The following is a 19,506-nucleotide window of genomic DNA, read 5'->3' as shown; positions in this document are numbered from 1 at the left end:
GTAGCTGCTTATATGAAGGGGTCTACTTAATTTGCGGTTTTGCACTTTAGCAGAAACCGTGAAAAACAGTGTTGTCCACAGTTATCAGGAACTATTGCATTGCCCGCGATTTTCAGTGAAATCCATCTAAAAAAATAAACTAGCATATTATTCATATAATGCACTGTTTCAGAATGTCCCAGTGCTTACTGGAATACAAAGACAGTACGACAGTCACTGCAGCCAGAGATCATGTGATTTGAGTTACTGTCTGCTGGTGATGTAGACTAAGTAAAGGCACCAGTCAGTGAAGTGAAAATGTTTCAGCGCCATCTTTTAAGAAGTTAAACACAGTGCTGCAGTCTAACGATAAGTGAAAAGAAATTAAAAAAACCTAAATACATTTCAGCTCAGAATTGTGGATTGCAGTTCCCTGCAGGAACCTTACATGGTAGTAAATTGTTTTTTGTTTTGGGTATTTTTTTCCCAATCATGCGTTGTGACTCTGGATGTATTGAGGAAAAACTGCATTCATTGCCATTTTAGAGTCCTAATTGCATGTAAAGCAAAAGGCTGCTGCAGAGGCTGAAGGTCAGAACAAAAAACAAATTACAATGTCCTTGTTGTTTCGAAGAACCACTGAAAGCAGTTTAACAAGAAGAGAAGCTACATTCAAGCTCACAGAGGCATTCATTGCTGCCAACATACCTTTAGAAAAAACTGATAACCTGAAACTAAGGGTACTTAAGCACATACCAAATGCTGGCAGTTTCCCATGTGCAAACATACTTTACCAGGATTATCTACCAGGAGTAAATGCTTTGCACATTCAGTCTACAAAATATGCTTGGCAGAATATGAATCCATTTTGATTGTACTAAATGAAGCGACTGGTACACAAGATAGCTGTGTACTCCATGTTTTATTTGTACCTAGGAGCTGGAAAGGCAGTAACCTGCCTGTTTTTCAGACAGACGTATGTTGAACTAGCTCTAAGTTTTTTCAAGTGTAGCGCAAACCAGTGAAGGCTGTTGTAAACTATGGCTTAGAATTTAGCAAGATCCCAGCATTTCTGTCTGGTAGTGCAATGTATATGTGCAAAGCTTTCTCCAATGTGCTCCATGGAATGATGCCCAATACAATTCATGTTACCTACAGTGCACACATTCATTCTTTGTTTAATAAGTGATATCTGACGTACATGTTTTCCTGATGTGGATAGACTGGTTTCCTCTTTTAAAAAACATTCAAACATTGGCCAGACTGTAAGCTTTGATACATGGAGTCCATTGCTAGTCCAAGCAGGTATCTAAATGCAGCTGTCACCTCTGCCAGAACCAGAGCTTACAAAGTAAAATTTTGTGATTTAATGCTGTGCTTTACTATGCAAGGAATATTAAGTACTACCAGCAGTTTGTGTGCAAGGAGCTTGAAATCGCACTCAGCACAAAGTGCATGCTTAAACTACACGATCTGTTAAAACAGGGCGACGTTGAAGAACAAGTTATGTTTGTGGCTGAAAATGTGATCTGGTTCATGAAGCTTTTAACGTGGTTTGAAAGGAGGGAGGTTTTAATTCAACAAATGGATTTGATAAGCTGGGTTGAAGATATGGCATCACAAAAGCTTTCAGATTGTCAAACTGAAACCCAGTGGAGGCAAGAACTGTCCCGGGCAAGAGCTACAAAGTTAAATCAGTACTACAAGTACAATCAGTCACTGCCACCTTGATTTTAAACAACTGGCTGCCTACTTTTTTAGTGTTTCACATCGTTTTTGAATTGTGGAGCCCAAAACTGGATGCAGTACTCCAGCTGTGGCCTCACCAAGGCTGAGTACAAGGGGAGAATGACGTCCTGGGATTTGCTTGAGAAGCATCTATGGATGCAAGCCAGCATTTTGCTTGCTTTACTAGCTGCAGCATCTCATTGCAGGCTCATGTTCATCTTGTGGTCAGTGTTTGACCCCCAAGTCTTTCTTCTGTAGTGCTAGCCAGCCTAGCACCGCTGAGCCTATAAGGATGCTGCAGGTCTTTCCTCCCAAGGTGGAGAACCTTGCATTTTTCAGTGTTAAACACCATCAGGTTCTCATCTGCCCATTTGCTGACCCTTTCCAGGTCAGCCTGGATCACCTGCTTGTCCTATGGTGGATGCTTTGCCTCAAAATTTGGTGTCATCGGGCATGCAGGGCCACACTGTCTGGCCTGCAGGGCTCCCTATGGGTCCAGAAATTTGGCAGCAGGGGAGCAGCCAGATTCTTGCTCTCCATTGTCAGCATGCTATATTTAATACATAAATATATTAAAACTTATAAAATGCATTCAGAGAACACTAATATTGAAGTTGCAAAAGCAAATACTCAAAGGTTAAGAAATGCCTGAATTTAAATTGTCTTTGCAATATTAATTCATCCCTCTTGTGTTTGATATATTATGATAAAATTAGAATAGAATCTAAAACTTCACAGCTAAAATTGCCAGTAAGTCCCTGAGCATATATATGTTGCTGTTTTTAAAATGGATATAGAGTTTTATAACTTGGCCAAATTTTGAGCTGTGATGAAAAAGACTACCCTCCTCCTCTTTCCTCCCCCTCCCCCCCACTTGGTACTTCACCTTGCCAGATTTCAACTTCCTGCTCCAACACACAAGGGAGCAAGAACTTCTTGATCAAACAATTGTAAGAATTATTTTAGCATGGCAGAACTTAATGCTGGTTCTAAGAAAATTCTGGTTGAAACTTAAAAAAATAATTCACCTTATGGCATGCAGCTGGCAAAGAATTTTTCCATTTACTGGAGAACCAGTAGGAAAGAAAAGGGTCAGTTTTGATTTACTAACCTGGGATTGGTGGAATGTCTGTTGAAAATCAAGGACAGAACATGGCCTTTATGTAATAACTAAACTTCAAAGTTATTTATTATATACATAAATGCTTCATGGTCACATGTGTTGTTACACCAGTAAAAAATAAGTGGCTGAGGCAAGCTTTAACCCTGTGGGAGGTGGAAATAGATGTTTAACTTACATGCCTTTTTTAAGTTGTGTTATAATGCCTTGGTTTCCTGTTTCTTCCATGTTTTCTGAATCTGGTGCCTATCTAATCTGGGCAGCACAAACACTACTTAATTTTACTTTCAAGGCCTGTCTCTTGTTTTGTTTTGTTTGTTTTTCTCTCTCTCTCTCCTCTTGTTTCCTGCATTTGCTTTAGTGTGGGTTATCCCAAATTCCTTCCCCATCAGCCATCTTCCTTTTCTTGCTTATGCCTTCCCTCCTCCCCAAACTCTCTTAAATATTTTACTTCTCACCAAACCAGTACAATGAGTCTTGAGTGTCTAGTCCATTGACCTAAAAAAGTATGAAAGTAAACTTAAGGTTTATTTTGGGAACTCCTTTTTTATTAAGTTTCTCAGCAATCTTTACCCTTGAGTGAGATTATCAGGCAAAATTGTATTTAGTTTGGGAGAAAAAAGTGTGTGTAGCTGAGAATATAGGCCCAGATTCTGTTAACTCCTACTTGAAGGCAGAACATTTTGACTTTAGTCAGGAAGAAGACATCACCTTTGCAGGACTAGGGCCTTGGTTTGTAAGGGAAACTAGTTTCGGCTTTTAACTTCAAAGCATCTACCACTGTTCCAAAATTAGCAGATGGTTGTTCTGCGTCAGAACATCAATTCCTCAGTACTTTTGCATTAAAAAAAAAATGGTCAGATAAGGTTTTTTCCCCCTACTTTCTAGCATCCCACTTTGTCCATTGCAAGCATTTTACAGCACAAGTCTCTTATGGAATAGCCTATTGAGCTGCCCACATTTCGGTGTACTTGCAGTCCCAGCTAACTTCAGGAGTTTAAACTTATTTTTAAAGAGTAATTCTGGATGTGATTTATAGATGAGATAAACAGCATGATTGAAATTCTCTTCTCTCCCTATATAGTGGCCAAAGTTAGGTACAGCTAAATTGGACACAATTAGTATGTATACAGCATATTTTGTAAAGTGTTCCTTAATTAAAATTAGGAAGAGAATGTGTAAAGCAAATGGCAAACAAATTAAATGGTGTCTAGGTTAGGTAGGATTTTTTTCTGGAGATGATTTGGCCAGTTTTCAAAAACTGTAATAAATGTAATGTGAACGCCAGAAGTATGTGGATGCTTTAAGAAAAGGAGTAGTAGATTTCTTTTTAAGGTTATTTTTCTAAGAAGGCAATTTCTAAAATACATATTTTTGAACTTTTCTATATTAGCTTAGCAGTCACTGAACTTTTATATTTTATTGTTTCCTCTCTAACTTTTAGTATTAGACAAGAGGATAAAATGTGGGCATCGTTAATGTTAAGGTTCAGTTATTTCACTGGTTTCTTCTACCTAACCCTGTTTAGTTTCCCTTTTTTTTAAAGCCTATTTCCTCCCCCATTTTTCTGCACGTGCTCCTTTCCCCCCCCCCCCCCCCCCTTATGTTCTGGAACGCTAGCTTTTGCCCCCCCAGTAGATTTTTCTCTGACTGCATAGCCTACTATGCTAACTACTGGGGATCTCAAGCATGTCATTAGAGGTGCAGAGGCAGTATTTAGGCTGAAATGGCAAGAGAGCCAGACAGCGATTAGTTTTTCTTCCTTGCCCCAGGGAATGTGTGATAGTTTCTTCTGTTCCTGAACAGTTCTTTTTAAATCATGAATAATGGTGGCATCTGCCTTATATCATAAACACAGTAGATGCTTGCTATATTTTAGCCTGATTTCAGTATTTAGGTGGACACTGTTTATAACCCTGGTGGGAAGGACATGAGGGAAAATGGCTGCTGATAGGACTTTCTTCTGGGGAATCTTTCGAAGTGGCAGACAAGCTACAATTGCAAAGAGAAAGCAATATATATAACAACTACGAAGCTATGCCCAAGATACTTTGAGGTGCTGTTCTGACTGCTTGGTGGAGGTAGGTATGGCCAATTAGTGCATAAGCCTACATCCTAGAGCAGGCATGCTCAGCCTCCGACCTGCAGAGCCATCGCATCTGGTTTGCAGGAATCCCAGTGGGTTGGGATATTTGGTAGTAGGGGTGTGGTAGCAACTTAATGCATCCACCCTCCTCATTGCCAAATTCCTAAACCCCAAACCCCACAGGGTCAAACCACATCCTCTCTCCTCCCATGGCTGGATCAGGGCCAGGCCATACCCCCTTTCCCTATGGGGCAAAGTTCAGGCCAGCCCACACCCCCTTCCCCCCCCCCCCCCCCCCCATACCTAGATCAAGGCCAGGTCACTGCCCCCCCCCCCCCCCATCTGGATTAGGGCTGGACTATGTTGCTTTCCCATCCCCTGCAGGGTAGGTTGAGGCCAGGCTGCCTCACACCCACCTCTGTGCAGCCAGATAGGGCCTGCTGCACATGTCCCACATGCCAGATCAGACCACCAGCCATATCCAGCTCACAGACAGACTGGGCACTACCCATTCATTCCACTGGGGAAAAAGATTGAGCACCAGTGTCCTAGAAGAATGCTTGAGACTATAAGTTGGTTAAAGCAATTTTGTCTATTTGTGGCCATGTCTGAAGTAGCTGGATAAGATGTGTCAACTACCCACAACACTGCCAGCTGCCATAATTGTGATTAATGTTCTTTTGATTGTTTGCATGCCATTGGTTTGCCAGACATCTTAGTGTTGTAGTCTTGGAAGAAGTAAAGTGGATTTTTTTTTAAATTTTTTTTTTTTTAACTGCGAGTCAGAAAGCACAACACAGTGACAAAGATACCTTGCCAGTGGCTAGAAGAAACTGTATAATAGCTTCGCTCTAATTTTTTCTTTCATTCTCTGACTAGTGGACATAAGGCTAAATCTAGAGTGCCAACTCCAGTTTGCAGATCTTTAGATCCTTTTAAAAGGGTTTTTTGGAAGAAAAAGAAAATGTTTCATCAACTTCTCTTTCTAATGTAGATTCCAGCTGGGACATGTCACCTTTGTATGATTAAAAAAAAAAAACAACTGAGCAGCAATTTAGGAGAAACAAGTATGAAGGGCCTTACCCTCAGATTGCTTTACAGAGTTTACCAGCTTCTGAGGATGAAGTCTCTGCTCAGTAAATGTCTGGGAAGTACTTTTATTTCCCCCTCCAGAATATTTTGAATCAAAGATGGAAACTTACCATTTATACTATTAGAAATGCAAGATAAAGTCCATTCAAGTTCAAGAAAAAAATTTGGAAAAGAAAACCACCTGTTGCTCACATTAGTTGAGCTAAATTTGGGAATAATTTGATTGAATTTATCCAAAAAAAAATTAAGATTATGCTGGCTGGATACTTAAAGGTGCTGAAAGATGTATAGCAATGGCACACAAACCTTTTAAGACTAGGGACAGAAGTTACACACACACAAACCAGTTTAAGTGATCAGAAACCAGCTTAAACCTGTATCAGAACAGAAGTTCAGTACACATAAACCGCTTTCAAAATGGCTAAAAGTGGTTTCAGATGAATCTGATTGAATGTAGTATCAGACTTAACTGATGTGACTCAAACTGGTGCACAAAACCTCTGTCCCAGACCCCTTCTTGGTTCATTAATCCGAGGATGCTTTGCTGCCCTGGGCTAGGCTGTGCTGTCAGCTTCATGGAGCAGGGTTGGCCATATGTCCCTCTGCTCCTTAGCCGGAGCACTACCACTGCTCTGGCTGGCGGAGAACGGGGTAGGGGTGGGAAGCCGGGGTCTGGGCTGCAGCTGGGTCTGCTTGGCAGGGGAGCAGCAGCCCCCATCAGGCTTTTCCCTGCTTGCTGCTTGCATAGAAGTGGGGGCGTGGCCAGACACTAGCCCCTGGCTGGCCACTATGGCGAAGAGGAGAAAAGGAGGGTTTAAACCCCCTCTTCCACTGGCATGGGACCCCAGGTGGGGTCTCCTTGGCAGGGGTGCACCAGCTCCTGCAGAGCTTTTTCAACCCCTACCTTGTCCTGCACAGACCCCAGGCAGGGTGTCTCTGAGAAGGGTGGGAGGAAGCAGCCCCTGCCAGGCTTTTCCTTGCTCAAAAGCAGAGGTGCCAAGGATGTGGCCAGATGCTTCCCCTCGCCCCCCAGCATGCTGACCCAGGGCCAGCATCTGACGACACTCCTGTCCTTTTTGTTCAAGCACCACATGGGGGAAAAGCCTAGCAGGGGCTGTCGCACCCCTGCCAAGCAGATCCCCCTGGGGTTCTGTGCAGGTGGGGAAGGGAGTTAAAACCCCTATCCCATCTGCCTCAGTATGCCAGGCTGGGCTGGGGTCCAGCAGGGAACAGGGCAAAAGCCTGGCAGAAGCCGCTTCCTCCCTCACCTCCCAGAGACACCCTGGCTGGGGTCTGTGCAAGCCAGGGTCAGCGTTTAAATCCCCGCCCAGTCATACCCAGCGGCTTGCTGGCGCCCAGCCCCATGCCACCCCCCTCCCCTCAAGCAGGGAGTGGGGAAAAGCCTGGAGGGCTTCTCTTCTAGCTTCCATCCAGCCTTCCGGCCACTGCTCACTGTAGCGCCCCCCAGCTTCAGGCCTGAGCCACTGCAGGCATGTGCTTGCATTTCCGGTATCAGAAGTGAATGTCTGTTCCCTTGTTCTCCGTTTAACCTACATGGGTTAGGCTAACGTGCAAAGATTGATTCAGCCTTGGACTTTTTGACTGTACTTGGCCTAAAAGTTAGTGCCCACAATCAGTTGTTTAAAGTTGAGTTGTTCCAGTCTATCTGCCAGCCATCCTTTCTGTGCTGTAACTTTTAACTTTTATTTTTTCCTATGTTGTATCTTGTATAATGCAAGTAAATTTGGTGGGTTCCCCCCACACACACTTTTTTCCCTATGTTAGATTTACTTTCTTAACTCTCTTTTTTTAATTTTGAGAAGCCAAAATGTTTGACTGCTTGTTATGGTCATTTGGAATAACAGTACTTAAGGTATGAGGACTTTTATTCTCCTTCTAAAAACTGAGCATCTGTGGATTTTGCAGTTCAGTTAGCCCAGGAAATATAAGAATAAAGACTTTTTTCTTGAATTTAGTATATTTTATGTACCGTCTTTGAGTTTTCACATGTGTTCTCTCTTTTCAGGCTGTTTTCCCTCCAAAATTTAAGGCTTTTGAATTCAGTTGACAGATAGTTAGGCGTTTGTCATTTTGGAAAGTTGCGTTCTTACTGGTAATTCTGCCACGTTTGAACCAGACTCTTTTTTTTGATGCCTCTAAAGTATTATTTAAGAAATGTTTCAAGGATTATTTTTCCTAATATTATGGTTGTCTCAGAGTTGGAGGTTGCTGTTTTACTTTTAATGTGTGAGGAAGTGTTTAAAAAGACCCCTGAGATGCTTAGTGCTTTGAAGTCAGCAGAAAAGACTTTGGACTTTGCATGCAGTTTCTAGATAAAATCCACTAAACCGGTAGGACATGTTTACCCTGCCGAGTACTGTATTATAGAGAGAAGCAAGCTCTCTTGAGAAACAGTAACAGTCTAGTTGTACAAGCACAGAGATCAGTATGGGGCTAATTTAAATTGTTTCTTGATGACTGTTTATTAGATTAGGAAAATATTAGTTTAATTTGCATTTCTTTTATTGCCAGAAAGTGTCCAAACAAAATGCTTAGATGAAACTGATAATCTGAACTCTAACTTCAAACCTGGTTTCTTATTCTGTTTTCCCTGTTCCTACTTCATTTAGCTGGTATTCTGGCCAGCCTGTTTTTTTGAAACTGCTTTCCAAATAGTCTTTGGGGGAGTGGTCAGCATTTGGCTGGTAGAGGACAAAAGGTAGATCAGAGGCATGCCACCACTCCTTGAGGAAAAGTGCAGATAACGCTTTTAATCTGAAATTCTTGAAATAATCCAACAATAACAAAACAAACTACATTTATCTAAAACACAGTTTATCTATAGAGAGAAATCTAGAAGCTTAGCCTTAGTGTTTATTTTCAGCGTGTAGCCATCCCTGGTAGGAACTTTGTTTTAATAAATAAGAACATTGTCCTTACATTTACATGTGGTTTTAAAATCCAGTGCCTTTCCTGATGACTGAAATGCATTATTGGTTTCTTCTTGTACACATATTCCTTACATTTCTGGCTGTTATTTTTAGGAAAGTGACAGCCTTTTGTGAAGTAAGGTTTTCAAACATTAAAGTTCAAGCTGAAAAACTGATGAAGGTATAATTTGAATATACTAGATTAAAAAAAATTATTACCAGTTTGGAATTTACAATAAGCTTCTTTCTCCTTCCTCCCCCCCCTTAATATTTTTGGCTATAACATAAGAGGTTTGAAAGAAATACCCTAATTTTAATTAAGTGAAGTTATAGCCATAGGATATTGTGCTTTTAGTTCTTTGTTTAACGCTTAGTTGTAATGTTGCATAGAATTTACTTTGATTTATTCTATTTTCCCAATAATTGTAATCCAGTATTAGTCGATATATTAGAGGCTAATAGTGTATAATCTCCTGTTGTGGAGTGAGAACATGCAACCAGATTCTTAGGGGTGAAATATCAAATGAGTATCTATCATTTTAGACTGGGGATTTCACTGCAAGCTTTATAGCACTTTTGGTAATGGAACCAAAAAAAGCCCTAGCTGGTAAAAAGGAGCAGAGTTGAACAGTTCAGCTGTCTGAGAGAGTGCTGGTGATGAAGAATATCTGCCATGATTTGAATATGCATACAGCAAGACTATAAACCTTGAAATGTTTTGGGTAGTAGGCCGTTAGTTGCATTGCATGAATAGTGTAATCTTTTAATATATCATGTTTTATTTTTTCTTGGTTTCTATTTGACTTTACATGTAAAACACCCCAAAAAATCAAGTCTGAAGTACCAAGAAAGATGCACCCTCATTTTACAAATAAATTCAAATCTCTGTAAACTTCTGTTTACTTTGCTTAATGTTAATCATGCTAACTTGCAAGATATTGATGGAATCGGACAATTTTGTTCTACGCTTTCAGAACGCCCCATACCCTTTGATCATATGATGTATGACCATCTACAGAAATGGGGACCCAGAAGAGAAGAGGTGAAATTTTTCCTTCGACATGAGGACTCTCCAACTGAAAGCAATGAACAAGGTAAGTTATCTACTTAGCAGTACTTACAGTGGCTGCTGTAACTTGCAATATGGCAAAGCTTTAGTGATGGTCATTCACACAGTCTATAGATGCACATTTAGTACATTTTAAAAATGCATTGCCAAAAGTGTTAGTTGATCATGGCTTTGAAAGCATTACTCGAACTACTAACTTCTTACTCCTGTACTGCTTGAATATTGGTTAGTATATTATGTATGTATCTATGCACTTAATGCTTCTCCATGGTTTTAATGCTGAATGTAGTAAATCAGCAAAGAATGCATGTCTGTCTTTTTTCTTAGGATATCTTTGGCTTAGCTGCATTCTAAAGACCCCCCTTATATGCCTACAGTAGCTTTGAGGGAATCGTTGATTGTCTTTTGAATTATCATCTGTGGTATATTTTTTTTTTTTTTAGTGTTCAGCATTCTTAACTAATGGTAAAACCAAAACTCTGGATTTCAAACTCTTCCATCTGTTTAAGGCTTGTAAACTGCAGGAGTATCAGGCTGCAGATTTTTTTTTTTTTAAATTCTGTTTGGTTTTTTTAGTGACTGATTTGTGATGGGCTTTTCCACTTTCTATTAGAGTGGCAGTGTGTTGTAAAATTACCATTTGAATTCTCTAAACTTACTGTTTAACTTATAAATTCTGAATGATTCATTATATAGAAAGATATGCCTTCTAGATGTAATTCAAGAAAAGAACCCCAAAATTGAGAGAGATTGTTTTTTGAGGTGAGGGTAGGGAAGAAAATTACAGAAAAATATCAGCTTTTAGTTTAAGATGAATGATTGTATTCAAGTGAAGTGACATTTGTTGTATGAAAATGTTAATATTCTCTCTCAAGCAAATGGAGCTAGCAAACTGTCTGCAGTCAGTTATTCAAGTATGCACCTGGGCAGTTTGAGACTCATCCCCAGCAAGTACCACATGCCGCACAGGAATAACTGGCATGGCATGTGGGTCAATGGGGCAGCACCAACGGCTGGAGTATGGGGCTCTGCAGGCCAGATCCAGCCCACAGGCTGTATATTTAACACCCATGCTTTAAAACACCTCTTAAGAGGGTGTCCATTAAGAACAATATTATATTTACTCACATACCACGTGCATCTTTTCCCCCAAAAATTAGCCTTCTAAAATTGGGGTGGGGATGGGGGGTTGTCATAGATTTCATAGACATTAAAGCTGGAAGGGACCTCGGAAGATCGTTGAGTCCACCCCCCTGCCACAGGGGCAGGAAGTTGGCTGAGGTCACAAGATCCCAGCAAGATAAACTTGACAGTCTGTTCTAGCCCTTGGGGCTTGGACAGTAAAGAAGTTCTTCCTTATGTCCAGCCTGAAGCGGTCTTGGAGGAGTTTGTGACAGTTTGACCTTGTCATCCCATGGGGTGCTCTGGTGAACAGGCATTCCCCCACTTCCTGATGCGCACCCCTTATATAGGCAGCCACCAGGTCCCCCCGAGTCTGTGCTTTTCTAGGCTGAAGAGTCCCATAGCTCTCAGCCTCTTATAAGGCCTGTGTTCCTGCCCTTTGATCATGCATGTGGCTCTTCTCTGGACTCTCTCAAGCTTCTCCACATCCTTTTTAAATTGTGGAGCCCAGGACTGGATGCAGTACTCCAGCTGTGGCCTCACCAAGGCCGAGTACAGAGGGACGATGACATCCTGGGATTTACAAGAGAAACATCTATGGATGCAAGCCAGAGTTTTGCTTGTTTTGCTGGCTGCAACATCACATGGGTGGCTTATTCATCTTGTGGTCAGTCATGACCCCCAAGTCCCTTCCAGCCCTGGTGCTAGCAAGCATAGCACTGCCGAGCCTATAAGCATGCTGTGGGTTTTTCTTCCCAAGGTGGAATACCTGGCATTTTTCAGTGTTGAAGGCCATCAGGTTTTCGTCCTCCCATTTTCCAGCTTGTTAAGGTCGGCCTGGATCACCTTCTTGTCCTTGGGTGTGGATGCTTTACCCCAGAGTTTGGTGTTATCAGTGAACTTGGCCAGTCTGCTTTTGATACTAATGTCTATATCATTGATAAAGAATATAGGCCCAAGGACAGAGCCTTGGGGGACTCCACTCGTCACGGTGCACCATAGTGATTGACTTCCATCAGCTACTACTCTCTGGGTCGGACCATGGAGCCAGTTCCCCAGCCAGCAGACTGTGATGTAGCCAAGGTCACAGTTGGCCAGTTTTTCTATGAGACTATTGTGGGATACCAGATTGAAAGGTTTTTTAAAATCAAGATATATGATGTCACTCTCTTCTCTCTTGTCCAGGTGATATGTCACCTGGTCATAGAAGGAAATGGAACTGGTTGGGCAAGACCTACCGGCAACAAACCTGTGCTGGCTATCCCTCAGGATGTTGTCTTCAACCGGTTTGTCAAGAATGGGCTCTTTGATTTTTCCCCTTCCCCCCACCCCCTGCAAGATCTTCCCTGGGATAGAGGTCAGGCTGATGAGCCTGTAGTCCCCCAGATCTACTTTCCTCCCATTCTTGAAGATGGGTACCACATTGGCCTTCTTCCAATCTTCGGGCACTTTGCCTGAGCACGACAAGTTCTCGAAGATCTGTGCTAGTGGCAGAGCTATGATGCTTGCCAGCTCCTTAAGTATCCTGAGGTGGAGGCAATCTCTTCCCAGCCGCCCACTGCCTCTCTCACCAAAGAGCAGACTGTAATTGTGGAAGCCAAAGTCTTCACGATGACACCAGTGCTGCAGTCTTTGGCTGACTAACTCAATCCATCTCCTCAGCCCATGACCCACACTTGGGAGGAGCGAGGAGAAGACCACCTGCACCCCCAACCCCCTAAGTCCTGCTTCCAGAGCCCTGCAGTCTCTCATGACTCGGATGGGATTGCTTCGAGCCATGTCGTTCATGCCCACATGGATAAGGAGCATAGGGTAGTGGTCGGAGGGCTGGAGAATCTTTGGGATCCTCTTGGTTATGTCCCGGATGTGGATTCCTGGGCTAAGGGGCTGGAGCGGCAAACATCCCCCTCAGTCTCCCTCAGGAAGGAGTCTCCCACGACGATCGCTCTGTGTTTTGTCTTAGGGAGAGTAGGGATGGGTGATCTTCCCTTGCCTTTAGGAGCTGGCATATCTGCAGGTTCTCCTGAGGTTGCAAGAGGTTTGTACCTGTTGTGAAACCCCAGAGGGGAGGGAATCTTGATGCGGCAGGCCTTGGGGCCCTTGACCACCTTGGTCCAACCCCCTGGCTGGACAGAATGGGAGATCCCCGACTCTTCCCTTGTCCTGGAAGGTGGCCTTGGTCTACCCTCCACCTCCAGGGGGTGAAGGGCCTGGCAGTAGGAGTGGCGAAGCTTATTTTTATGCCCAGAACAGAAGTATGGAAGTGCTGTAAGATGACTGCTCTCACTTTTCCTTCTCTTCCCTCCAGCAGCCAGGTGGAAGGAGGGGCAGATCTAGGGGAGATGCAGTGATGTGGTTGCACCCAGTTTTCATTCCTGCTCCACTCAAAGTTTAAATTGGCGGTTTGCCCAGATTGTTAGATTTGAGGCACCCCTCAGAAAATGCCAATTCATAGTTTTTACTTATTTTTCTACAGGTAAAAAAAAAAAAAATAGAGCAATTATTCTGGGGTAAAGAACTCAAAGACCACAGCAGGTCAAAAAGTTTTGGTTTTATGGATTACTATTTGAAATCTCTGGGTTCATCTTGTGAATAAGGTTGCATCCTTATCTACCGTAGGCATGTAAAGGGGATCCTTAGAATCTTTAAAATTACACCAAAAAGTGCTAACATTATGTGGCACCCTTAAAAGGATCTCACAGCACCTGAGACTTACTGGCTTAAGCCGTGGCATTCTACTCAGGCAGCCTGGAGGGAATCAATTGACTTCATGGCTCATTATAGTTTCATAGTTTCGTAGTTTCTAGGGTCGGAAGGGACCTGAGTAGATCATCTAGTTCAACCCCCTGCCATGGCAGGAAAGAGTACTAGGGTCAAACGACCCCAGCAAAGTGTTCATCTAGCCTCCTCTTAAAAACCCCCAGGGTAGGAGCCTGCACCACTTCTCTTGGAAGTTGGTTCCAGATCCTAGCCGCCCTGACAATGAAGTAGCGCCTCCTTATATCCAGCCTAAATGTACCCTCTGCCAGCTTGTGACAGTTATTCCTGGTCACTCCTAGCAGTCTTAACATGCTACTAATCAAGCTCTCCCTTCTTTGGCAATTTGGCTGTTACCTGTTCCTGGTTTCTCTTCTCCTGTTTCACAGCCCTGCAGACTTTTTTTAGCTTTCTTCAAAATTCTAGATCCTCCCATAGAGTCCAGTATTTAGCAGTAGCTACAGTTTCAGCTTTTGGTTGAGGAGCCAGAAGCTACTGGCAGGTCAGCTATGAAAATTAAAACTAGTTTTTCTTGGAGAAGGAAAAAGGAAAGTGAATGAACTAAAGACTAGGTGATGTTTTTGTTCTAGACAGCCATAACCATGGACAGACTCAGGATTTTGGAAAATGGGGGTGTCAGAGCAGCCATCAATGCTGTAGGGGTGACTGCATGTCCACCCAACGGGGGGGGCATACCTGACTGTGCACTTGGGTAAGAATCTTCCCTCCCTGCCTTGCCCCCTTCCCCCACCTGCTGCTGTTGCTGTCCCTAGCTGCTCTGGGGATAGGAAGCTGACAGAGCTGTTCCTGTCCTGGTCCAAAGAAAAATGTGGGGCGGGATGGGGACTGGGACGGACAGGACGGGGAAGAGGACTCCTGTTTCTGTCCTTGGCTGAGCCTGGCTACCTGCAGAGTCTGACTGAAGCAGACCAGAAGTGACTGTACAGCTCTTCCATTCCTGGTCAGCAGGAATAGTGGCGGAGGGGTGGGAAGCATGTGGGAATGGGAGGGGACTGGATATTAGGGCTGTGCAAAGCTTTGGTAGTCGATTCGATTCGGAGGAGGTTCGGCCCAATTCAGCAGCCAAATCTCCGAATCCAGATTGAATCAGGAGACCCATTAAAAGGTCTGAATCAAATTGGAAGTCTCTGAATCAACTTGTGGAGATTTGGAAGGCTTGCAGCAAACAGAAGCTGAGAAGAGGAAGGGGGTGGGGGAATCTTCCACTTATGGGGGCAGGGTGGGGAGGAAGACTGCTCTGATATTGACATCTGTGGCTGGCCAGTGACTGTGATCTTTTTCTGAGTTCCCTTGCAGTCACAGTGCTCTGGGGGAGGGACGTAGAAACAGCATATAAAGCTGTGTCTGAAGTGATCTGTGCCTTTTGTGTGCTGTGTCTCTCTTGGAGCAGCAGTGTCTGAAAGGCTCTGGCTTGCTAACTTGTCTCTTGCTCGCTAGGCTCTCTTTGTAAATTACATCCAATCCTTTCCTACTTACCCTTGCCTACAGTCCCTATTGTTATCCCTATGCATTCCTTTCAACTTATTCTTCCCCCACAATCCTCTTATTTGTTCTTGTTAATCTATTTTGATTCTTTCCCTCCACAAAAAGAAATAGTGTTTTCCCTGACAGTGTGTCATCATCAGGGGTCCTGGTTTTCTCTGATTTAAAACTGCAAATTCTCTGATTTTTAAAAACCCAAAATCCATGATAAAGATTAAAGGCCCCTCCCCCCCCCCCACAATGTCAACAGTCCTCCTGATGCCCCTTGCAACAGCCCCCAAGACCCACAGACATCCAGACACAGATGCCCACCCCAGAAGGTGTGTGGGGGGAAGGGACAGGGCAGGATGCTGGAAAGGGAAGGTGGTGGTGGGGTATATCAAGAAGTGGGGGAGTGTGCCCCTGTGCCCACCCCCATGAGCAGAGCCAGGGGGTGCGGGCAAGGCTGACATTCTGTGGGCCACACACTTGCTGGCCGGCCGGACAGGAGGTTCGCACATGGTGGCCGCCACTGCAACTCTGCCACTGTACCCTGCGCTACCATCCCACGGCCACCTGCACGGCTTTGCAGCAAGTGGCGCAAGGCTCGGCAGCAGCAGTGTGGTGGCAATCACCGTGTGAGGGCCACATACGTGCCACCTAGCTGGGGGGTGAAATGGGCGGCTTGCATGCAGCGGAATGCCCCACAACTGGCTGCATGGCTCCAGCAGTGCGGGGTGGTGGCAGCTGCATGCAGGGTGAGGGGACTTTGCGTGCAAGTGCTGCCACCGCAAAGCCATGCCCTTCACCCCTGGATCCTAGAGGTAAGTGGGACTTGGGCTATGGGGCAAGGCTGGGGAAGATGATTGGGGGCTGAGGGAGCAGGGGGGGCTGCTGGCCCCAGACGGCACATCGCATCTGGGAGCAGGGCCAGGGGGTGAGGGCAGGGGTGCCCCTCTGTGGGGGGCTTTGCGGGCAAGCGACATGGGGTGCAGTGTGGTGGTGCCCGCCATGTGCGGGCCGCACACATGCTGTCCGGCTGCCTGCCCAGGGAAGGGGGACAGGGAGGCTAGCATGCGGCCAGAGCACAGCTCCGTGGCTGGCTCTGTAGCCACAGAGAGGGAGGGGGGAGGCAGGCTTGCATGCAATGGCTGCTGCCCCTTACCTGGAGGCCTGTGATGGTGGTGATGGCTGCTGCCTACAAAACCTCCCACTGCTGCCATGGAGCCGTGCCCAGAGCTGTGCAGCCAGGAAGCAGTGGCAGTGTGGTGGTGGCCAGGCATCATGCAGCCATTCCCACCACCACCCTGCGCCACTGCCACTGGCTGCGCAGCTCCGAGCACAATGCCGCAGTGGCAGCAGGAGGTTTTGTAGGCAGTGGCAGTCTCTGCTGGCATGGGCAGCCACTGCCGCTTATTTGTGGGGCTGCCTGGCCAGTGGTGACTGCTGCTCCATACAAAACCTCCTGCTGTCACCATGGAGCCATGACCAGAGCTGTGCAGCTGGTGGCAGCAACACAGCATGGGTTGGTGGTGGCTGGGCAGCATGCAGCCATTCCCAACCCCACCACCACCCCGCGCTGTGTCGCTGCCACCAGCCACACAGTTCTGGGCATGGTTCTGCGGTGGCAGCAGGAGGTTTTGTATGCAGCGGCAGTCATCTCTGGCATGGGTGGCCATTGCCACTTACCTGTGGGGCCGTCTGTGCCAGCGGTGACTGCCACTGTGTACAAAACCTCCCACTGCTGCCATAGAGCCATGCTCAACACAAGTTGGTGGTGGGGGGTGGCTGTGTGCCGCCTGGCCACCGCCACACTGCAGCTGCTGCCCGGCAGCTGGCCACACAGCTCCAGGCATGGCTTTGCAATGGGAATGGGAGGTTTTGTAGGCAGCGGCCATCACCGCTGTCATGGGCCTCCAGGTAAGCAGCAGCGGCTACCACGTGCGAGCCCAAGCCCCACTCCCCACCCCTCCAGTGCCCCTATCCCTCACCGTGGAGCATAGAGGTAAGTGGAGCTGTAGGGCACATTCCCAAGGCAAGTGAGGTCCCCCAGAGCATTGGGGAGACACTTGCTCTGGATGGCCAGCCCTTCTCCTTTACTGAGCTTCCAGGGTTCAGGTGGCTCATAGTGCTCGTGGCCCCATCTTACCAAGTGCCCACATGCACCACCTTTTAGCAGGACAGTGGTGCCCTCCCTGTATGAGGCATGCAAAGATTACTTGAAGGAGGAGCTGCACAAGGCAGGTCCACAGATAGCTTTGCACTTCACCTTGAACATGTGGAACAGCTGGGGTGGAGATCATGCCTACCTCTCGCTCACAGAGCACTGGTGCGATCAGTTAGGACATCGGCAGGCTCTCCTTCAAGCAGGGGTGATGAATGAGTCCCATAGCAAGGGATATCATGGTGACCATGAACCTCATGGTGCAGGGGTGGCTTGTTGAGCAGAATGAGATCTCCCATGGGTTCATGGTCACCGACAATGGGGCCAGTACAGGTTTCCCTCACCTACCATGGTTTGGCCAACCACGGTTTTGACTATCTGCGGTTAATATTCTGTATTCCATTTTGCCAACCACAGTGCACAGTTTTGAGTAACCATGATTTTCCATAGTTACTCATAGGTGGAGGGAGGAAAAAAAAATTGTGGGGGCTGAGTGCATGTGCGCATTCACACATGCTCCCTCTCCAGGTGGGAGAGTCTGCAAGGGAAGGAGCGGGAGGAGGGGAAAGGGCCAGGGAGAGGAAGGGCTGCGGCAGCGAGGCACAGGTACTGAGCCCAGGTGCGGCCTGCCCATGCCCCATTCAAAAATGAAGGGCCCACGTGCCCCCCTCCTTGGCTCCATGACACCGCGCTGCCTCTGGAAGAGCTGCTGGGCTCCAACTGTCCCATGACCCGGCCCAGCCTGGCCAGGGCTCCATTCACGGTGAATCGGGCCCTGGCCGGGCTGATTCATAGGCCAATCTGATCCCAGCGGCACCTCCCAGATGTGGTGCAGTGGGCCCCTGATCTTTGCACAGGGGTGAGCCACAGCTGGGCTCAGTTTTTGCTCCCTGTGTCCGCACCTCACTACCGCCCTGCTGCCGGAACTGCCCTGTCCGCGATGGCAGGGAACGACAGGCCCACTTGCTGCTGTGCCCTGCTGCCCTACTACCCTCCCCGAATTCGAATTTGCTGAATCAAATTGGGACAGTAATTTGAATCATCGAATTGAATCACTGTCCCTCCAAATTGGCCAAATCTGAAGAAACTACTTGCTGTTTTGCACAGACCTACTGGATATACCACAGAGGGGAAAGGGGGGAGATTCTTGTTTCCTTTGGAACTTAAACAAAAAACACCAAAAAACCCACCCAACTGCTTCTCCTACAGCATCTACTAAAGTGATGCATGTGTGCCTAGGTGTCCCTACTAGCTCTGCCTCTGGCCATAATTCTGGAAACATCTTTCCCTCCCCCTCCTTCCCCCTGAGTTTTTTCTGTCTTCTCAAAAGCAAGCATTTTATTTGGTGGTGTGTGGTATCTGAGAAAGTGTGGTAATTTCCTCCTTCCTGCTGGGATAGTCTTTACATTTCATCAGACTAGAATGTGAACTGTTTTCGAGTAACTCAGCCTTTTGACTCGGGTCTAAGTCTTGCTGCACCCTCCCCTGCTCCCCGGTCCTTCCTAATCTCAGGATGTCTAGAGAGTTCTGCTCTGGCTGTTTATATAGTAGATAGGATTTTGCTGGTCAGTTAATCAGTTAGATCAACTAGTTGGCAGTGCCCAGAATAAGCAGGAAAAATGGGGGTAATGCATGGTAACTATCTCCTCTTTCCTATTCTGCTTGCTTCTTTCTAAAAGTCTTTACATTGAGTAGTGTTGTATTAAACTGAGACCAGTCTTAAGGGACTGGTGTAAGTGAAAGAATCTTATTTATCCAATCAAAGTAGGATCGATCATGGTCAGTTTGCAAAAATACTTTCAGGCTATAGTTGTACATACAGGATTTGTGGTAGTCAAATGATGTGAAGGGATTAAGTGAGACTCATATTCACATGCTCAGTTCTCTCACACCATTCAACAAATTTGGCCATTTGTAAAAACTGGGTTTTTAGTTTTGATTGACTTTTTATCAGTCCCCTTTGAATTTATCTTAATT

General features: G+C 45.7%; 1 protein-coding gene across 4 annotated transcripts in view; it reads left to right on the top strand.

Moving 5' to 3' along the window:
- The window catches only part of PPP1R13B (protein phosphatase 1 regulatory subunit 13B), a 93,737-nt gene that overhangs the window by 19,845 nt on the left and 54,386 nt on the right, over positions 1-19,506 (top strand). For all 4 annotated transcript variants that reach the window (XM_090034125.1, XM_090034123.1, XM_090034124.1 and 1 more), the window contains exon 3: positions 9,910-10,029. In XM_090034125.1, the coding sequence (XP_089890251.1) occupies positions 9,910-10,029 (120 nt within the window). The remainder of the gene's footprint in view (positions 1-9,909; positions 10,030-19,506) is intronic.

The sequence above is a fragment of the Crocodylus siamensis genome, chromosome 2, assembly GCF_052110815.1.
Source record: "Crocodylus siamensis isolate JL-2025a chromosome 2, ASM5211081v1, whole genome shotgun sequence".
Lineage (NCBI taxonomy): Eukaryota > Metazoa > Chordata > Crocodylia > Crocodylidae > Crocodylus > Crocodylus siamensis.
Note: the sequence above shows the minus strand (reverse complement) of the source record. Positions and strands in the feature narration are given on the sequence as shown.